The sequence below is a fragment of the Culex pipiens genome, chromosome 3, assembly GCF_016801865.2.
Source record: "Culex pipiens pallens isolate TS chromosome 3, TS_CPP_V2, whole genome shotgun sequence".
Taxonomy (NCBI): domain Eukaryota; kingdom Metazoa; phylum Arthropoda; class Insecta; order Diptera; family Culicidae; genus Culex; species Culex pipiens.
Window position 1 is genome coordinate 100,406,761 of NC_068939.1, and position 14,195 is coordinate 100,420,955.

Genomic DNA, 14,195 nt, shown 5'->3' on the forward strand with positions numbered 1-14,195 from the left:
ATAACCGTGGACAATTATTCACACCAAAACAAATCTGGGTTAGATCGCCCCAGCAGCTGGACACCGAGTTGCGGCTGAGGACAAAAACAAAGGCCAGCAAAGCCAACCAAGACCCCTACACAATCCCCCTTCCCTTCCCACGCCTTGTCTTTTAACATCAACCCCTTCCCTTTGAACCCCGAGTAGGCCACGGGTAATCGGCTCCCCTCCCACTAACATTTACACACAAGATCCTCTGTCATTACTCTTAGCTTTAAGTAAAATGTAATTATAAAAGCCAACTCGGTCCCTACCAGGGATGCCACGTGATTTTTTAAAATGTCTGTGAAAAAGTCTGTGTATGTCTGTGTCTTTGTCTAAAATTCAAATAAATCAATTTACAGTCATAGAAATCTATCAAAAATTGTGTTTTTAAGCATTTGAACACTAACGAAATAAGTTTCGATTGATATTTTAACAAAATAACAATTTAATGAAGTTTTTAAAAAGTCTGTGTACCTCAAAAAATGTCTGACACGAGCTCAAATGTCTGTGAAACACATACAAATCTGTGTATCTGGCATCCCTGGTCCCTACCAGGTCCCAGCACCGAAAAGGACCTAATAAAAATAATTTTACGGGAAAAAAAAACAAATCAAGCAAAACAATGTAAAAGGTCCAATGTCAAAAATGTAAACAAACCAGGTTTTCTTTGCAAACAATGCTAAGATTCTTAAACTATGGCTACATGTCGAAGAAAGTATTAAAATATGATTTTTAAGTGAAAAAAATAACAATTTTACAAAAGGCCAAAGCCAATGAAATTTTGTTTATTTTCAAAATCCTCATAGACCCATTGCTTCTAAGGGTCAATGTGGAAACTGGATTGTTTTGCTCTGGAATCGTGTTTGGCCCAGGGACAAAAACAATGTCTTTCAAAACAAACATTGAAACAAAGTATGGCCCTTTGTTTCAAAATCGTTAAAAAAAACCAGCGGCCGGGACGGAAAGGAAACGTGATGCCGTGCGAGTTCAAAGAGCTACTTCCGGTTGCGTCGGAAAGGACGACCTCATCAACCTGGTCCACGTGAACACCGAAACGCTGAACACTATGCACAGGCTGCGCGGAAGCCAACCCAGTACTAGCGGGAATGGCATGGCGCGTTCAATTTCATCTCGGTTTTGTCCACCTGTGGAAGTAGCGGGAGAGGTGAAAATTGTGGCGGCAGAAGGAGGCTTCTGGTGATTGGACGCAGCAGCAATTTGAACCATTCGTCTCGGTACGCCAGTTTTTTTCGGCCAGTATGGAGAAAGTTTAAACCAGTAAGATCCGGTGAGAGGAGAATTTTGAAAGAGCACGTTTAAAATCCCTCTTTCAGATCTCAAAATCCATCAGTACTACAATCCTGGCTCCAACCCCTCCACAAAAAAACAAACCTGCGGCCTCGCTTTATCAGCAACGACGTGTACCTGTTGATCCTCCTCCCGCCAACGATTACGCCAGGCATCAACCCAACCGAAGATGTCCGGAACAACCCGGCAATAGTGTCAAGCGCGGATGACGACTGTAGTAGTGGCCACACGAGCGGGCCGACGACATGAGCGCCAACACTTTGTCGCCGGGCATCGATCTCTGGAGCGACGGATGCGTACGTGATCATAAACACAGGTGGCTGTGACTGCTCCGACGAGAACGAGGAGTGTGTTGGTTAAGAACCGGTAAAGGCAGCTTCCGTGGAGAATCTGCTGCCGGAAGAAGCGGCGAACAGCACAAGTGGAGTGCGTGGAAACCGCAATCCGCCACCTCGACTTAACACGGTCGACTGACTTACTCACGTTCCAACGCCGTGCGCGTGGTCTCCAAACAACAATTAGCATTTCCACTAAACAAAGATTTACACAAAATAAATGTTCCCCGGTATTTCTGGCCGATTCTTACACTTAAAACTGTTAGATTAATAAAAAAAAGCAAGCGAAAACAATGTTTGAGGAAAAGGGCTCAACACGAAGGTATGATTTGTTTTGGTATGGCCCGCGTGGCCAAAAAACAAAAGAACAACAAAAACAAAGCCTGCCGTCGTGTTCAGCCGTTTGGCATGGGACCAAAATGGAAAATGAAACTAGCCAATGTTTACAAAGGTGCTAACACGTAAAGGGCCTCATCGATCCCGCATGCTGCTAACTTTTTTTTGAGGCCTATGAGATTTTAACATTGATTTTCCAGGAATAATGAAATGTTTGCAAAAAAATGAATATAGGGAAGTATAGTAACACTAATTTCACGCATTTTATTTGAATAATCTTCACAATTAGCTAAAAAAGTTCGAAATAGGATTTGAAAAACTAACCGCAGATTTCATCCTTGTTTTTCTCAATGTTTTGAAAACTGAGATTGGACGTTTTACAATGTTTTGCTGGGCATTCGCCAATCATGTTATTTGTTTATTGAACACTCCGGTATTTGTAATTTCGTCGTACCTTGTGCACGCTTGGTGTACACGTTGCTGAACATTCCCCTGACAAATTTCTGATGACGTTTGATGTTTTGATTGCATGTCAACGCGTATCTTTTCTGGGTGGTTCGTGTAATTTCCTCTTAATCTAAATTCTTCAAATAATTCAATTCCTTCAGGAATTTCAACTCAAACGTGTAAGTATAAACTAGTGCATACAATTCTTCGTTAGGTTTATTAGTTGTTAATGCAAAAATATAAGAGGGTACATCATAAAAATCCAAATTTCTCGATGTCAAATGACGTGTACATTTTGGAATGGCTCAGGCAAAGCCGGCATCGACCGGCCAACAGAATAAAAAGTTAAATAACCCCGACTTTGGATTAATGCCCAATATTTGCTATTAGCTTAATAGATTTTAATATATTACATATCAGGAATTGTCCTAGTCTCGAGGAGACTGTAATAACATTAGCAAATTTTGTTATTGAGACTGTCCGATTATAAAAACAACAGAGCTCAATAACAAGTATTGTACCTTTAATAACAGGATAAAAGCAAGCTTTGATATTGTAATAAAAAAATCAGTAATATCTCGGATTAGTTTTCAATAAACCGTAAGAGCCAATGGTAAACAAAGCCTTTTTGCCTCGGTATTCAACCTTCTTACGGAAAACCAAATTCAAAAATGCCTAAGATTGTTCATCTACACGTCTTTCAAGCAAGTGCCCGTATATTAGTGTCGAGGGTCACGGTGGCTCTTACGGCTTTTTGAAAACTCACCCGGGATATCATCTACCTACTTGTAATTACGGTCGACTCTCTGGCTGTCTATCTGATCGATATTGCTATCTTATATTGCTCCAGCTGTCAATTAATTTTTCAGTCCCATCAAGTAACATGCTTTGAGTTTTTGACATAACTGCCCATGTTCGCATAAATGTCCCATATGCAAAAACATCAAGTTGAGAAAAACGCATTTCTGGAGTTGTTTTTGAAAAGGTCCAATAAACCAAATTTCCAGTTTTTGCTTTTTGGGTGTTTTTGAAACCGCCTTGAGTCAGGGCTATTCAAAAACAAACAAAAAGCAAAAACTGAAAATTTGGTTTATTGGACCTTTTAAAAAAAAATCCAGATTTGAAGTTTATCCTATACATAAGGCTACGTGTCAAGTTTTCGCGAAAAACTGGATATCCTCCTGATTTCTAGAACAAAGTAGTGAATGTTATAGGCTCTTTAGAAAGAGAACACAATTTTGAACCAAACTGCACCAATAACTCGAAATCGATGAAAATGCACATGGGACATTTATGCGATCAGGGGCAGTTAAGCTATTAAAAATGTTAGAATAATTTGCATTGAGCCCAGAACACTTTCCTGTTCTTTTTCTGTTATTGGCTTTTTTATTTAATTAACTTATTCGACTTGTTACTACATAATTCTTATAATTCTAATAGCATATAATTTTCAAATTTAGCTGCACAAAATGATTTCTGACGTTCAACTTGCCGTATTCTGCAATGTTTTGGGAGTTTTCCTATTTCTTTTGGTAGTTGGATTTCACTACATAAATGCCAATATGGGAAGGTAAGCATCTGACTTCATTATTTTACAATACTGGAATAAATGTACATATTTTTTTTTCTTTACCACTATTTAATAGGAGTACGGGATCGCTAAAGCACAAATAAATATTACATATAAATCCCCTTACTAAGATGAGGTCGAATCGAAAATTTGATTCGGTCTCACCCCAACCCAGGGGAGATGAACTGCAACGCAGCAACCCCATCTGATTTAATTGCACCCTTACAAGTGCTTTTCGTTTGAAAAGCTTTTATTATAAAATAAGTAACCACTGTGGCGTGAATAAAAATTAATTCCAATAAATTCAAAGGGTTAACAATTATTTGTGGAAATCATGATGACATCTACTTAATTAATGTCCGAAAATTGTGCAGAAAAGCAACAGAACATATCATATTGTGGGAACGGAATCGCCGCAGGGAGTAAAACGCGTAGTTTACCGACTAAAACTAAAATTGAACTTTTTATTCGACTTGTCTCTTGCGCGGCACAGAGAAGAATGAGCAAATGATTTGTGTGCGTGTGTCTGCAACAGGGGTGTGCTGAGCCGGCAACGTGTAGGTGTAAGTGTGTGTGTTATGTGTAAATGTTCGCAGGGGCAGGACACCACCACAGTGCCCCCTCCAGTTACACCAGGAATCTAATGCGGTGGCCAGATGGGGTAACTACTGTCTTCTTGGGCTCCTCGACGTCCTCCTCAACGATGAATGCTGGCTTGATCCGATCGATAGTTACCCGCTGACTCTTTCCTTTGATCAGCAAGTCGAAGTACTTGTCACCTCGATGGAGTACTTTGAACGGTCCCTCGTATGGCCTTTGAAGCGGTTTCTTGACCATGTCAATTCGTACAAACACGAACCGACAGTCCTTCAGATCGCGCTGAACGAAAACTTTCGGTTTGGCGTGGTGCTGTGGGTCCTTCGGCTTGAGCTCGTCGAACACGCGATGCATCTCTTTCGCGTAGTCACTGCGGTCCAGCTCCGTCTTGGGAGCATCGAAGAACTCTCCTGGAACTCGTAGCTGTTGGCCGTAGACTAGCTCCGCAACAGAACAGTTGAGATCCTCCTTGAGGGCCGTTCGCAGACCAAGCAAGACCAACGGTAGTCGGTCAGCCCAGCGCTTGGGGTCTGTACACATTAACGCGGCCTTGAGCGTTCTGTGGAAGCGTTCTACCAACCCGTTAGCTTGAGGGTGGTAAGCAGTGGTACGAAGGTGCTCCGAACCAAGGAGATGGTTCAGCTCGCGAAACAGTTCAGATTCGAACTGTCGTCCTTGATCCGTCGTTACCTTCTCCGGCACTCCAAACCTAGCGATCCACGTCGAGTTGAAGGCTCGCGCTACTGTCTCAGCTGTCATGTCGGTAATTGGTACAGCTTCGGGCCATCGTGTGTAGCGGTCTACCATCGTCAGCAGATACCGATACCCGTTAGACGGCGGCAGAGGTCCAACTAGATCCACGTGGACGTGTTGGAATCGGCTCTTGGGTAGGTCAAACCTGCAGACCGGCGCCGTGGTGTGACGTTGGATCTTCGACTGTTGGCAGTGGATGCAGCACTTCACAAAATCGGCGACGTCTTTGTTCATCGAAGTCCAAACGAAACGGTCCGTTACCAAGCGCCGAGTGGCTCGGACGCCGGAGTGTGACAAGCCGTGCATGGTTTCCAGAACACGTCGACGGTGCGGCAGCGGAATGTACGGACGGACCTTACCTTCCACCGAGATGTCACAGTACAATCGATCACCATTCGCAGTGAACGGACGTTGTTCGAACTTCAAGGACGGAGATTGCAGCAGGCCTTGCAATTCGCTGTCACCAACTTGATCAGCTGCGACATCTGCGTAGTTGATGACCGTAGGAGTTGAAATTGTTTCCACTCGCGAAAGTGCGTCGGCCACCACGTTGTCTTTGCCGCTGATGTGACGAATATCCTGCGTGAACTGCGAAATATACTGCAAGTGTCGGTCTTCGTGCGGCAATCGAGCGGGAGAGTTTGACGTCAGCGCGTGCGTCAGAGGGTTGTGATCGGTAAAGATCGTGAACGTCCTACCCTCCAATAAATGTCGAAAGTATCGAACAGCCATCTTCATCGCCGTGAGTTCTCGCCCAAAGGTGGAATATTTCTGCTGTGCAGGCGAAAATTTCTCCGAATAGAAGCCGAGAGGTTTCCACCCACCGCCGACGAACTGCTGTAGCACCGCCCCAGCAGCGGAGTTCGAAGCGTCGATCATCAGTCCGAGAGGCTTGTTGGGATCTACGTAGTACAGCAACGCTGCATCAGAAAGCGACTTTTTGCACTGCTCGAATGCCTGCTCTGCCTTGTCCGTCCAGGTCACTTTTCTAGTGTCGTTCTTTTTGTTCCCCGGGATCAACGCTCGGAGTTCGGCTTGCTGGTCGGTTGCTTGAGGGATGAAACGCTTGTAGACATTGAGCAATGCCAAAAACCGCCGGAGTTGTTTAACGGTCGTGGGCAGCTCGTACTGGCGCACAGCCTGCACCCGGTCCGGAAGCGGCAAGATTCCATCCTTATCGATGAGGTACCCCAAGAATTCGACCTGCTGTTGAGCGAACTTGCATTTGGAGAGATTAACCACCAGTCCATTCTCCCGTAAGCGCTGGAACACGATTTTGACGTGCTCCCGGTGTTCTTGCGGACTCGACGACGCGATGCAGATGTCGTCGATGAATGTGATCACGAACCCAAGGTCTCCGAAGATCCTGTGCATGTACCGTTGAAACGTTTGACCCGCGTTGCACAGGCCGTTCTGCATCGTGGTGAATTCAAACAGGCCGAACGGAGTGATCACCGCCGTCTTCGGGACGTCCTCGTCGTCGATCGGGATCTGGTGGTAAGCTCGCTCAAGGTCAATCGTGGTGAAAATGCTTTTGCCCTGGAAAGCGTTTAGCAGATCATGGATATGGGGGACCGGGTACCGGTCGGGGACTGTTACCTTGTTGAGGGCACGGTAATCACCAACGAAGCGCAACTGCCCGTTCTTCTTGGGTACGCAGTGTAACGGGCTGGCCCAGGGACTCGAGGATGGTCGACACATACCCAACTCCGACATCAGCTGGAACTCCTTTTTGGCTGCTTCGAGTTTATCTGGAGCCAGCCGCCGAGCCTTCGAAGCGACGGGTGGGCCTTTGGTCAGGATATGGTGCTTCACGTCCCTTTCCTTCACGGCGCGTTGCATGGTAGACGGCAGCGTGATTTCACGGTACTCCAGCAGCAAGTCCTTGAACGGATGGCTGGAATCAACTGTTGTCACCGTGTGAATTTCAGCTGCGGAGAGGCCGCCCACACACTGTAGGTTCGTTTTCCCGTCGATGAGCCGGCTGTTCTTGAGATCCACCAACAATCCGAAAAAAGCGAGGAAATCGGCTCCGATGATGGCGACACTGACATCCGCTACGATGAAGTTCCAACGAAACTGCCGTCGGAGCCCCAAGTCTGTCGTGATGAAACGGGAGTCGTAGGTTTTTATCACCGTCCCATTCGCAGCGTGCAAACGGAACGACGACGGTCCCTTGAGGCGGTCCTTCTTTGTCGCAGGTACTATCGAAACATCCGATCCCGTGTCGATGAGATAGCGGCAACTGGACGAGCGGTCGTTGAGCAGTAAGCGGCGACTTTCTGTTGCTCCGTTCACCTTCGCCGTTTCAGGTGAACTGCAACCTAGTTTTTTGAGTCCTTGAAGACGCACGGTTCACGGCACTGCTGTGCGTTACGTCCGTACTTCCTGTGGTACCAGCAAACGCTGTCCGCCGGGGCACCAGACTGACGGCTTCGGGAAGAAGATCGGCTGCGTCCGTCAGAAGTCTTCATCCGACGTACCTCAGCAGTAAGCTGAGCGATTTGGTCCTGGAGATCGCTAAGCCCGGGTACAGCTGCGGAAGATGTGGCGGCAACGACAGACGGTGAAAAATCGGTGATTTTATCTGCCATGTTTGCCAGTTGCTGCAGCGTGTTTCCATCGCAAATCGACAGGATTGTCTTGACGCGTTCTGGCATTCGCTGGATAAACAGCACCCGCAGCACACTTTCGTTCACGTTCAAACCAGCTGCGAGTTCCAGCATACGGGCCAAGAGATGAGATGGCCGCATGTCCCCGAGGTCGCAAGAGTTCAGCAGCTGCTCCAACTTTCCTTGGGCCGAAACTTCGTAGCGTGAGATCAGCCGTCCCTTCACTGCTGGGTATTTGTTTTCTCTCGGGGGTTCTGTCACGATGTCGGCCACTTGGATAATGACAGTCTGGTCGAGCTTGCTGATGATGTGGTAGTATTTTGTTTCGTCCTGTACCACACCCGCGAGAGCAAACTGTGCTTCTGCTTGAGCAAACCACATCCTTGGGTCGTTCTTCCAAAATTCTGGAAGCTTCACTGCAACTGCCGCGGTGACAGCCGAGGTGGCAGCATTGTTTGTCTCGTTTGTCTGTGTTTGCGCTTCCATCTTGGTCTGCGGTGGCGTAGTCAGGGCCCCAAGATGGCGTCGGTTGCGAGCGGCGAGAAAAAATCCGATTTCGCTGGAAGTTTCGCGGAGACCGGTCGTCGGGGTCGATTTTCCACTTCCTTTCAGCGTCGCGGGTCACCAATGTGGGAACGGAATCGCCGCAGGGAGTAAAACGCGTAGTTTACCGACTAAAACTAAAATTGAACTTTTTATTCGACTTGTCTCTTGCGCGGCACAGAGAAGAATGAGCAAATGATTTGTGTGCGTGTGTCTGCAACAGGGGTGTGCTGAGCCGGCAACGTGTAGGTGTAAGTGTGTGTGTTATGTGTAAATGTTCGCAGGGGCAGGACACCACCACAATATCTATTTTACGAATTATCAAATTCAAAAATGTTTTTTATAGTTCATCTGATTGCAAGGTTGAAAAAAAATCACTTCGAACGAATAACGATTGCCTGAAGAAAGGCCCACTGAGTATCCTTTGATCTCTTCTTTCCTGACTGCCACTTGATCGCTGAGTGTGGCAGAGACGAATAAAAACTTGAATGATTAGGTTTAGTCGTCAACTTGCTGCGATCTGATTATAATTTTCCCCATTTAACACCAGCAGTCATGGGTTGTTATAATCATTGCTTGCGTACTTGACGAATGACAGTTAGTCGTGGCAATTTGAGAATAAAGATTATTCTCAGCAATCTTATTCGTGAGGTGAAACAGGCAGCGATTAATCGCAAAATTAATCATAGTCGTCGGATTTTCAACACTGTCTGATTGCTATCAAATGTTCTGTAGTGAAAGACCGAAAATTCAATATTTTAGATAAACAAAATTCTAATTGGTGTCGGAGGTCATAACTTATGTGAGTTCCTTCCTTCTTTTCTTTTATTCTTTTATTTACTATGATTTATTTTGCGATTAATCGCTGCCTGTAACACCTCGCGAATAAGACTGCTGAGAATAATCTTTATTCTCAAGTTGCCACGACTAGCTGTCATTCGTCGAGTGTACCACCACGTACCACCGCTGATTATAATGGGAGCGTTCTTTTATTACGTAACGCGAAAAATCGGACTTTTAGACCCCCTCCCCCCCCTCGTAACAAAATTTCCATACAAATTTTAAAAATTTTGTATGGAGCGTAACACGGCCTCCGACCCCCCCTCCCCCCCTACTGCGTTACGTAATAAAAGAACGCTCCCATAACAACCCATGACTGCTGGTGTTAAATGGGGAAAATTATAATCAGATCGCAGCAAGTTGATGACTGAACCCAATCATTCAAATTTTTATTCGTCTCTGCCACAGCCAGCGATCAAGTGCTAGTCGGAAAAGAAGTGATCAAAGCATACTCAGAGGGCTTTTCTTCTGGCAATCGTTATTCGGTAGGTTTCCCTACCTAGTCAGTATAAGAGAGCACAGAGGCATCGTAATATTACAGTCATCCAACATACTCGGAACAACAACAATTTCAACACTTTTGTGGTAGTTTGTCAATAGGATGACCCTACTGCTTAAAGGATCTCCATTTGATTATTCTCATGCTACTTTACTAGTATGAGTAGTTCTTTTAACACAATAATTCATTCCAAGTCTATTTTATCAAGCGCAAGTCTAAAGATTACATAAATTCATTGAATATTTAGTGTTTATCTCTAAACGATTTTTTTAAATCTATTGTAAAGCCGTTCTACGCATAATTGTCCCATGTCATTTTTGGACGATTTTTACCTTTTATCATTTTTAAGTTTAGTTTTACGTATACTTTCAGAAAAACACATACAATTTAGTACTTTGTTAAGAATATCATTGAAAGCAACACCAAGTCTGTTTGTCCCATCATTAAACTTCTACGCATAATTGTCCCACCAAGTATTTTCTATCACGAAATCATTAGTTTTACAAAGCATTTGCAAGAGGGTTACAAATAAGGGTGATAAAATGTATACCGGGGTGATTAGGGACATATAGGGCGAATAGGGACTCACGGGACAATCATGCGTGGAAACACAGAAATCGATCGAAAAATTTCAATACCGTCAACTGGGGCGTATTGGGACACATGGGGCAAATTGGGACAGCAGTTTTAACCATGTTAGAGCACAACATTTTTATTTTTCTGGTTGGTTTCGGATAGAACAGACTCAGACCAACTAAATGTGTACACTCATTTCCAAATTTAAAACCTTTAAGTGCTCTAAAAACTTCTGTCCCTATTCAGACTGTAGTCCCGATTCGCCCCATATGACGGTAGCGTTTTTCTCAGTTGCCATTTTTTGAACATGGGACAATTATGCGTAGAACGGCAGTGATATCTTAAGGAAAAATTAAAACACGATACTTAGCATGTTTATTTTGTTATATTCTTCTCGTCAATACATAAAATGTAAACTCTTTTAAAAATAGTTACAATTGTTACAATATAAAATAAATACAATAACACACACTTTGCACCATGGTTTCTTCTGTTGGAAATTTGCATCACTAGTTCCAATGACGCTAGCTAATTTCAACCGCAATCCGGTCATATCCTAATACTCCACAGGCCTCAGGTAAGAGCTATCATTCGATGTCAGTTTTGTACTGCAATGAAAGCAAAGTGCAGAAGATTAGTCGAACTGAAGTTTGACATTGAAACTTTAATGCATCCTTAAACGAAACAGCGAACATCGTCGTACCTTTGTAAATCGATAATGGCATCCAGATTAATCACAGGCTTATTGCTTTGTTCATTCTGCTCTAACAGCTCCTGTAATCTCGCTTGTAGGCAGGAAAATGTGGGCCGTTCGATGGGCATTGCACTCCAGCACGAGAGCATTAGGGCGTACCTGGGCAGAAGGAAAAAGGGATTAGCAGGTTTGATGTTCCTTGATCATAGCAAAACCTCCTAATGGCATAATGATGATAGTCCATTTGACAGTGTCCTTTAAGCTGGAAATGAATCATGCTACATAATCACACAAAAGATTTATCGACAATATTGATATTGGTTCTAGAGCCATTGCAGTTTATTTCACCATACTAGTTGAATCGTCTCTAATCTTTCTACCAACTTACAATTCATCTGCACAACTCGACGGTTGCTCCATTCGATATCCACTTTTCAGTTTCGTAATAAGATTGCTTGTCGAAAGAAGCGGATAAGGATTGCCTCCCAACGTGCAAATTTCGTACAGCAGCACTCCGAAGGACCACACGTCACTCTGTGAATAAACATAAACCAAAAAATATATGCATAAATTTCTTTATAATAATGATCCTTTGTTATGTTAAGACTAACAAATAAAACATTGCATAACTGAAGGTGAAACATTATCTTACCTGCGATGTATAAACCTGATGCGTCAACGACTCCAGTGCGAGCCATTTGATGGGCAATTTCCCCGTACCCGTTTTACGGTAAAGATTTTCCTGGTAAATATCTCTACTCAGTCTGAAATCATAGAACAAATAAATTTATTTAAAACCCCTTCTCCTCAAAGTTATTTACATTTGAGTAAAAAATCTTCTAATTAACTCACCCAAAGTCAGATATTTTGACTATTCTGTTGCTACAAACAAGCACATTTCTTGCTGCCAGATCACGATGTACTACTCTGTTCTTAGCAAGGAATTCCTGGAATAAGTGTATAAAATTTATTTTGTTTTATCTGGACCAAGCATTTTTGATTTTTTTATTTTCCCTCTAAAATGAAAATTTCAGGCAGATGCTTTGCTCGTGGACTCGCTCTTAAACACTTGTTTCATTGAAATGTTAATGTTGTGACTAGCAACACTGGTTGGTAGTCACACAGAACTACCACACCAACACAACCATGCGGCTCGGCACTGACAGTGATAGCTGACAGTTCTGCCCGATGCCGCCACTGCATGAACAACAACAAAGGCTTTTAACTTGTTTTGTATCGTCATAATCAGTTGTGCTCTCGTCCAATAAACATGTATTTTAGTTCGTTTGTGTAGTCTAATTGCTTGTTTTATTGTCGTCCATCCTCTTGCCAGCAGAGAGCTGGCTGGTTACAAAAGTGGCGACGAGTAGTGTCGTTTCTCCGCGTGTATCCCGCAGTGATTAATCACCGGAGAAATTCACCCGCGCGCGCAAGAGGAGAGGAGATGCAATCGATCCCGCTGATTGATTGCCCCCGCGGTGGCTTCGAAGTGCCCGATCTTCAGCGGCCAATGGACGGCCATTTTCCCGTCGGCCCAGGATGCATCGACCGGCAGCCATCGCTCTTCGGCCAACAACATGTCAACCCGCCGTTGACTGGCCCCGCTCACGGTGACCAAGTGATCCCCGGTCAGCAAAAGCCGACGTCCGGTTTCTCACCCGTCGGGCCGGTCGCGATCAAGGTACCGTGCAATTTTCACCCGGGAGGCCCAGGATCAACCGGACAACCAGCGAGCGCAGTTCGAGCACCTGGAGCCCAAGCAAGTCCCGATCAACAGCTGCGCAACTTCCACGAGATGCTGGTTCGCTGTACGAAGGTGTTGACGCAAATCACACAGCAGCAGCAGCACATCCAACAGCAGCTTCGGCAAGTGTTTTCGCCGGCAGCAGCATCGGCAACGGAAAACGTAATGGCCGCCGCGCCATCGCACTCTGTCCATCCAGCGAAAAAGGTCAAGCAGCAGCAGTTTGAGGTAATGGCGACCGCGCCATATGTTTCGCCGTACCGTGATCCCGCTCAAGCAAAAGGACCTTGGATGGCACACAGGAGGAAGACTTACACAGACTGCAGTGTCAACACCACCTCGCAGCAAGTCGGATGTCCCGCAGCAGAATCCGAAACCGGAGGTGGGTCAGCTCGTGACGTCACCAGCGACGGTCACGATCACCGAAAGCCCGTCTGTGTCTCTGAAGGACCTCGCCAGCGTCCTGGAGATGACGGTAAGGACAGTTTCGGTCAGCAGTTTCGGCCCAAGCCCGCAAAAACATTAGCTATCCAGACCGTCACAACCGGTGTCAACAACATTCACCAACAAGAAAAGGCTGTAGCCTTCGCGTGTGGCTCCCCTCGTTGTTGCATCGACTTTCGAGGACTGTGGGCGATCGCACCGAACTCCAAGTCGTTGAGCAATCTTCCATCTCCTTGGCCGCCGCCCACGCAAGTATTGTGCTCGCTCAGGATCGTCGCAAACAAAATCGGAGGGGGAAGGGGCAGCGCACGGTCATCGCAGCAGTCACGGAAACCAACCTTACTTGGTCAGATTGCCATTGTCAAGCTCATCAACCGTGCACGTGCAGTTTTCAACTATCCACGTGCCATGGCGTGCACGTAACCAGATCACGGACCAGAGCCTGATCTTCCAACACTGCCCTCATCATTCACATCGACGATCTTCAGCGAGTATCCGTCGGTGTCCCAGCATTGCTCGATGGTCATCGCACCTCATCGTTCTTGTGGTCATCATTAACCTTGTTCCGGTGCGATCTGGACCATCGAATCTTCGAGGGGAGATGTTGTGACTAGCAACACTGGTTGGTAGTCACACAGAACTACCACACCAACACAACCATGCGGCTCGGCACTGACAGTGATAGCTGACAGTTCTGCCCGATGCCGCCACTGCATGAACAACAACAAAGGCTTTTAACTTGTTTTGTATCGTCATAATCAGTTGTGCTCTCGTCCAATAAACATGTATTTTAGTTCGTTTGTGTAGTCTAATTGCTTGTTTTATTGTCGTCCATCCTCTTGCCAGCAGAGAGCTGGCTGGTTACAAAAGTTA

At 45.3% G+C, this 14,195-nt stretch overlaps 3 protein-coding genes across 3 annotated transcripts in view; 1 reads left to right on the forward strand and 2 right to left on the reverse strand.

Moving 5' to 3' along the window:
• Positions 1 to 2,480: 2,480 nt before the first annotated feature.
• Positions 2,481 to 4,323, forward strand: LOC120430640 (dolichyl-diphosphooligosaccharide--protein glycosyltransferase subunit 4). The gene is made up of 3 exons (XM_039595741.2): positions 2,481 to 2,629; positions 3,911 to 4,020; positions 4,097 to 4,323. Exons 2-3 carry the CDS (start codon positions 3,920 to 3,922, stop codon positions 4,122 to 4,124), a joined length of 129 nt encoding a protein of 42 aa, XP_039451675.1. The 5' UTR covers positions 2,481 to 2,629; positions 3,911 to 3,919; the 3' UTR covers positions 4,125 to 4,323.
• Positions 4,324 to 7,694: 3,371 nt separating this feature from the next.
• Positions 7,695 to 8,832, reverse strand: LOC120430641 (uncharacterized). Its single transcript, XM_039595742.2, has one exon. The coding sequence runs from the start codon at positions 8,466 to 8,468 to the stop codon at positions 7,695 to 7,697; it is 774 nt and encodes a 257-aa protein (XP_039451676.1). The 5' UTR covers positions 8,469 to 8,832.
• A 1,972-nt stretch (positions 8,833 to 10,804) lies between these two features.
• The window catches only part of LOC120431058 (tyrosine-protein kinase receptor torso-like), a 51,349-nt gene continuing 47,958 nt past the window's right edge, over positions 10,805 to 14,195 (reverse strand). Inside the window, exons 13-17 of the mRNA XM_052709733.1 lie at positions 11,987 to 12,081; positions 11,787 to 11,898; positions 11,523 to 11,668; positions 11,144 to 11,293; positions 10,805 to 11,048 (exon numbers count right to left, since the gene is read on the reverse strand). Of these exons, the coding sequence (XP_052565693.1) occupies positions 10,997 to 11,048; positions 11,144 to 11,293; positions 11,523 to 11,668; positions 11,787 to 11,898; positions 11,987 to 12,081 (555 nt within the window). The 3' untranslated portion in view covers positions 10,805 to 10,996. The remainder of the gene's footprint in view (positions 11,049 to 11,143; positions 11,294 to 11,522; positions 11,669 to 11,786; positions 11,899 to 11,986; positions 12,082 to 14,195) is intronic.

Coding starts and splice junctions, on each gene's coding strand:
- LOC120430640 (XM_039595741.2), top strand. CDS start 3,920: ATGATTTCTGACGTTCAACTTGCCGTATTCTGCAATGTTTTGGGAGTT. Junction 4,021..4,096: donor ATAAATGCCAATATGGGAAG/GTAAGCATCTGA, acceptor ACTATTTAATAG/GAGTACGGGATCGCTAAAGC.
- LOC120430641 (XM_039595742.2), bottom strand. CDS start 8,468: ATGGAAGCGCAAACACAGACAAACGAGACAAACAATGCTGCCACCTCG.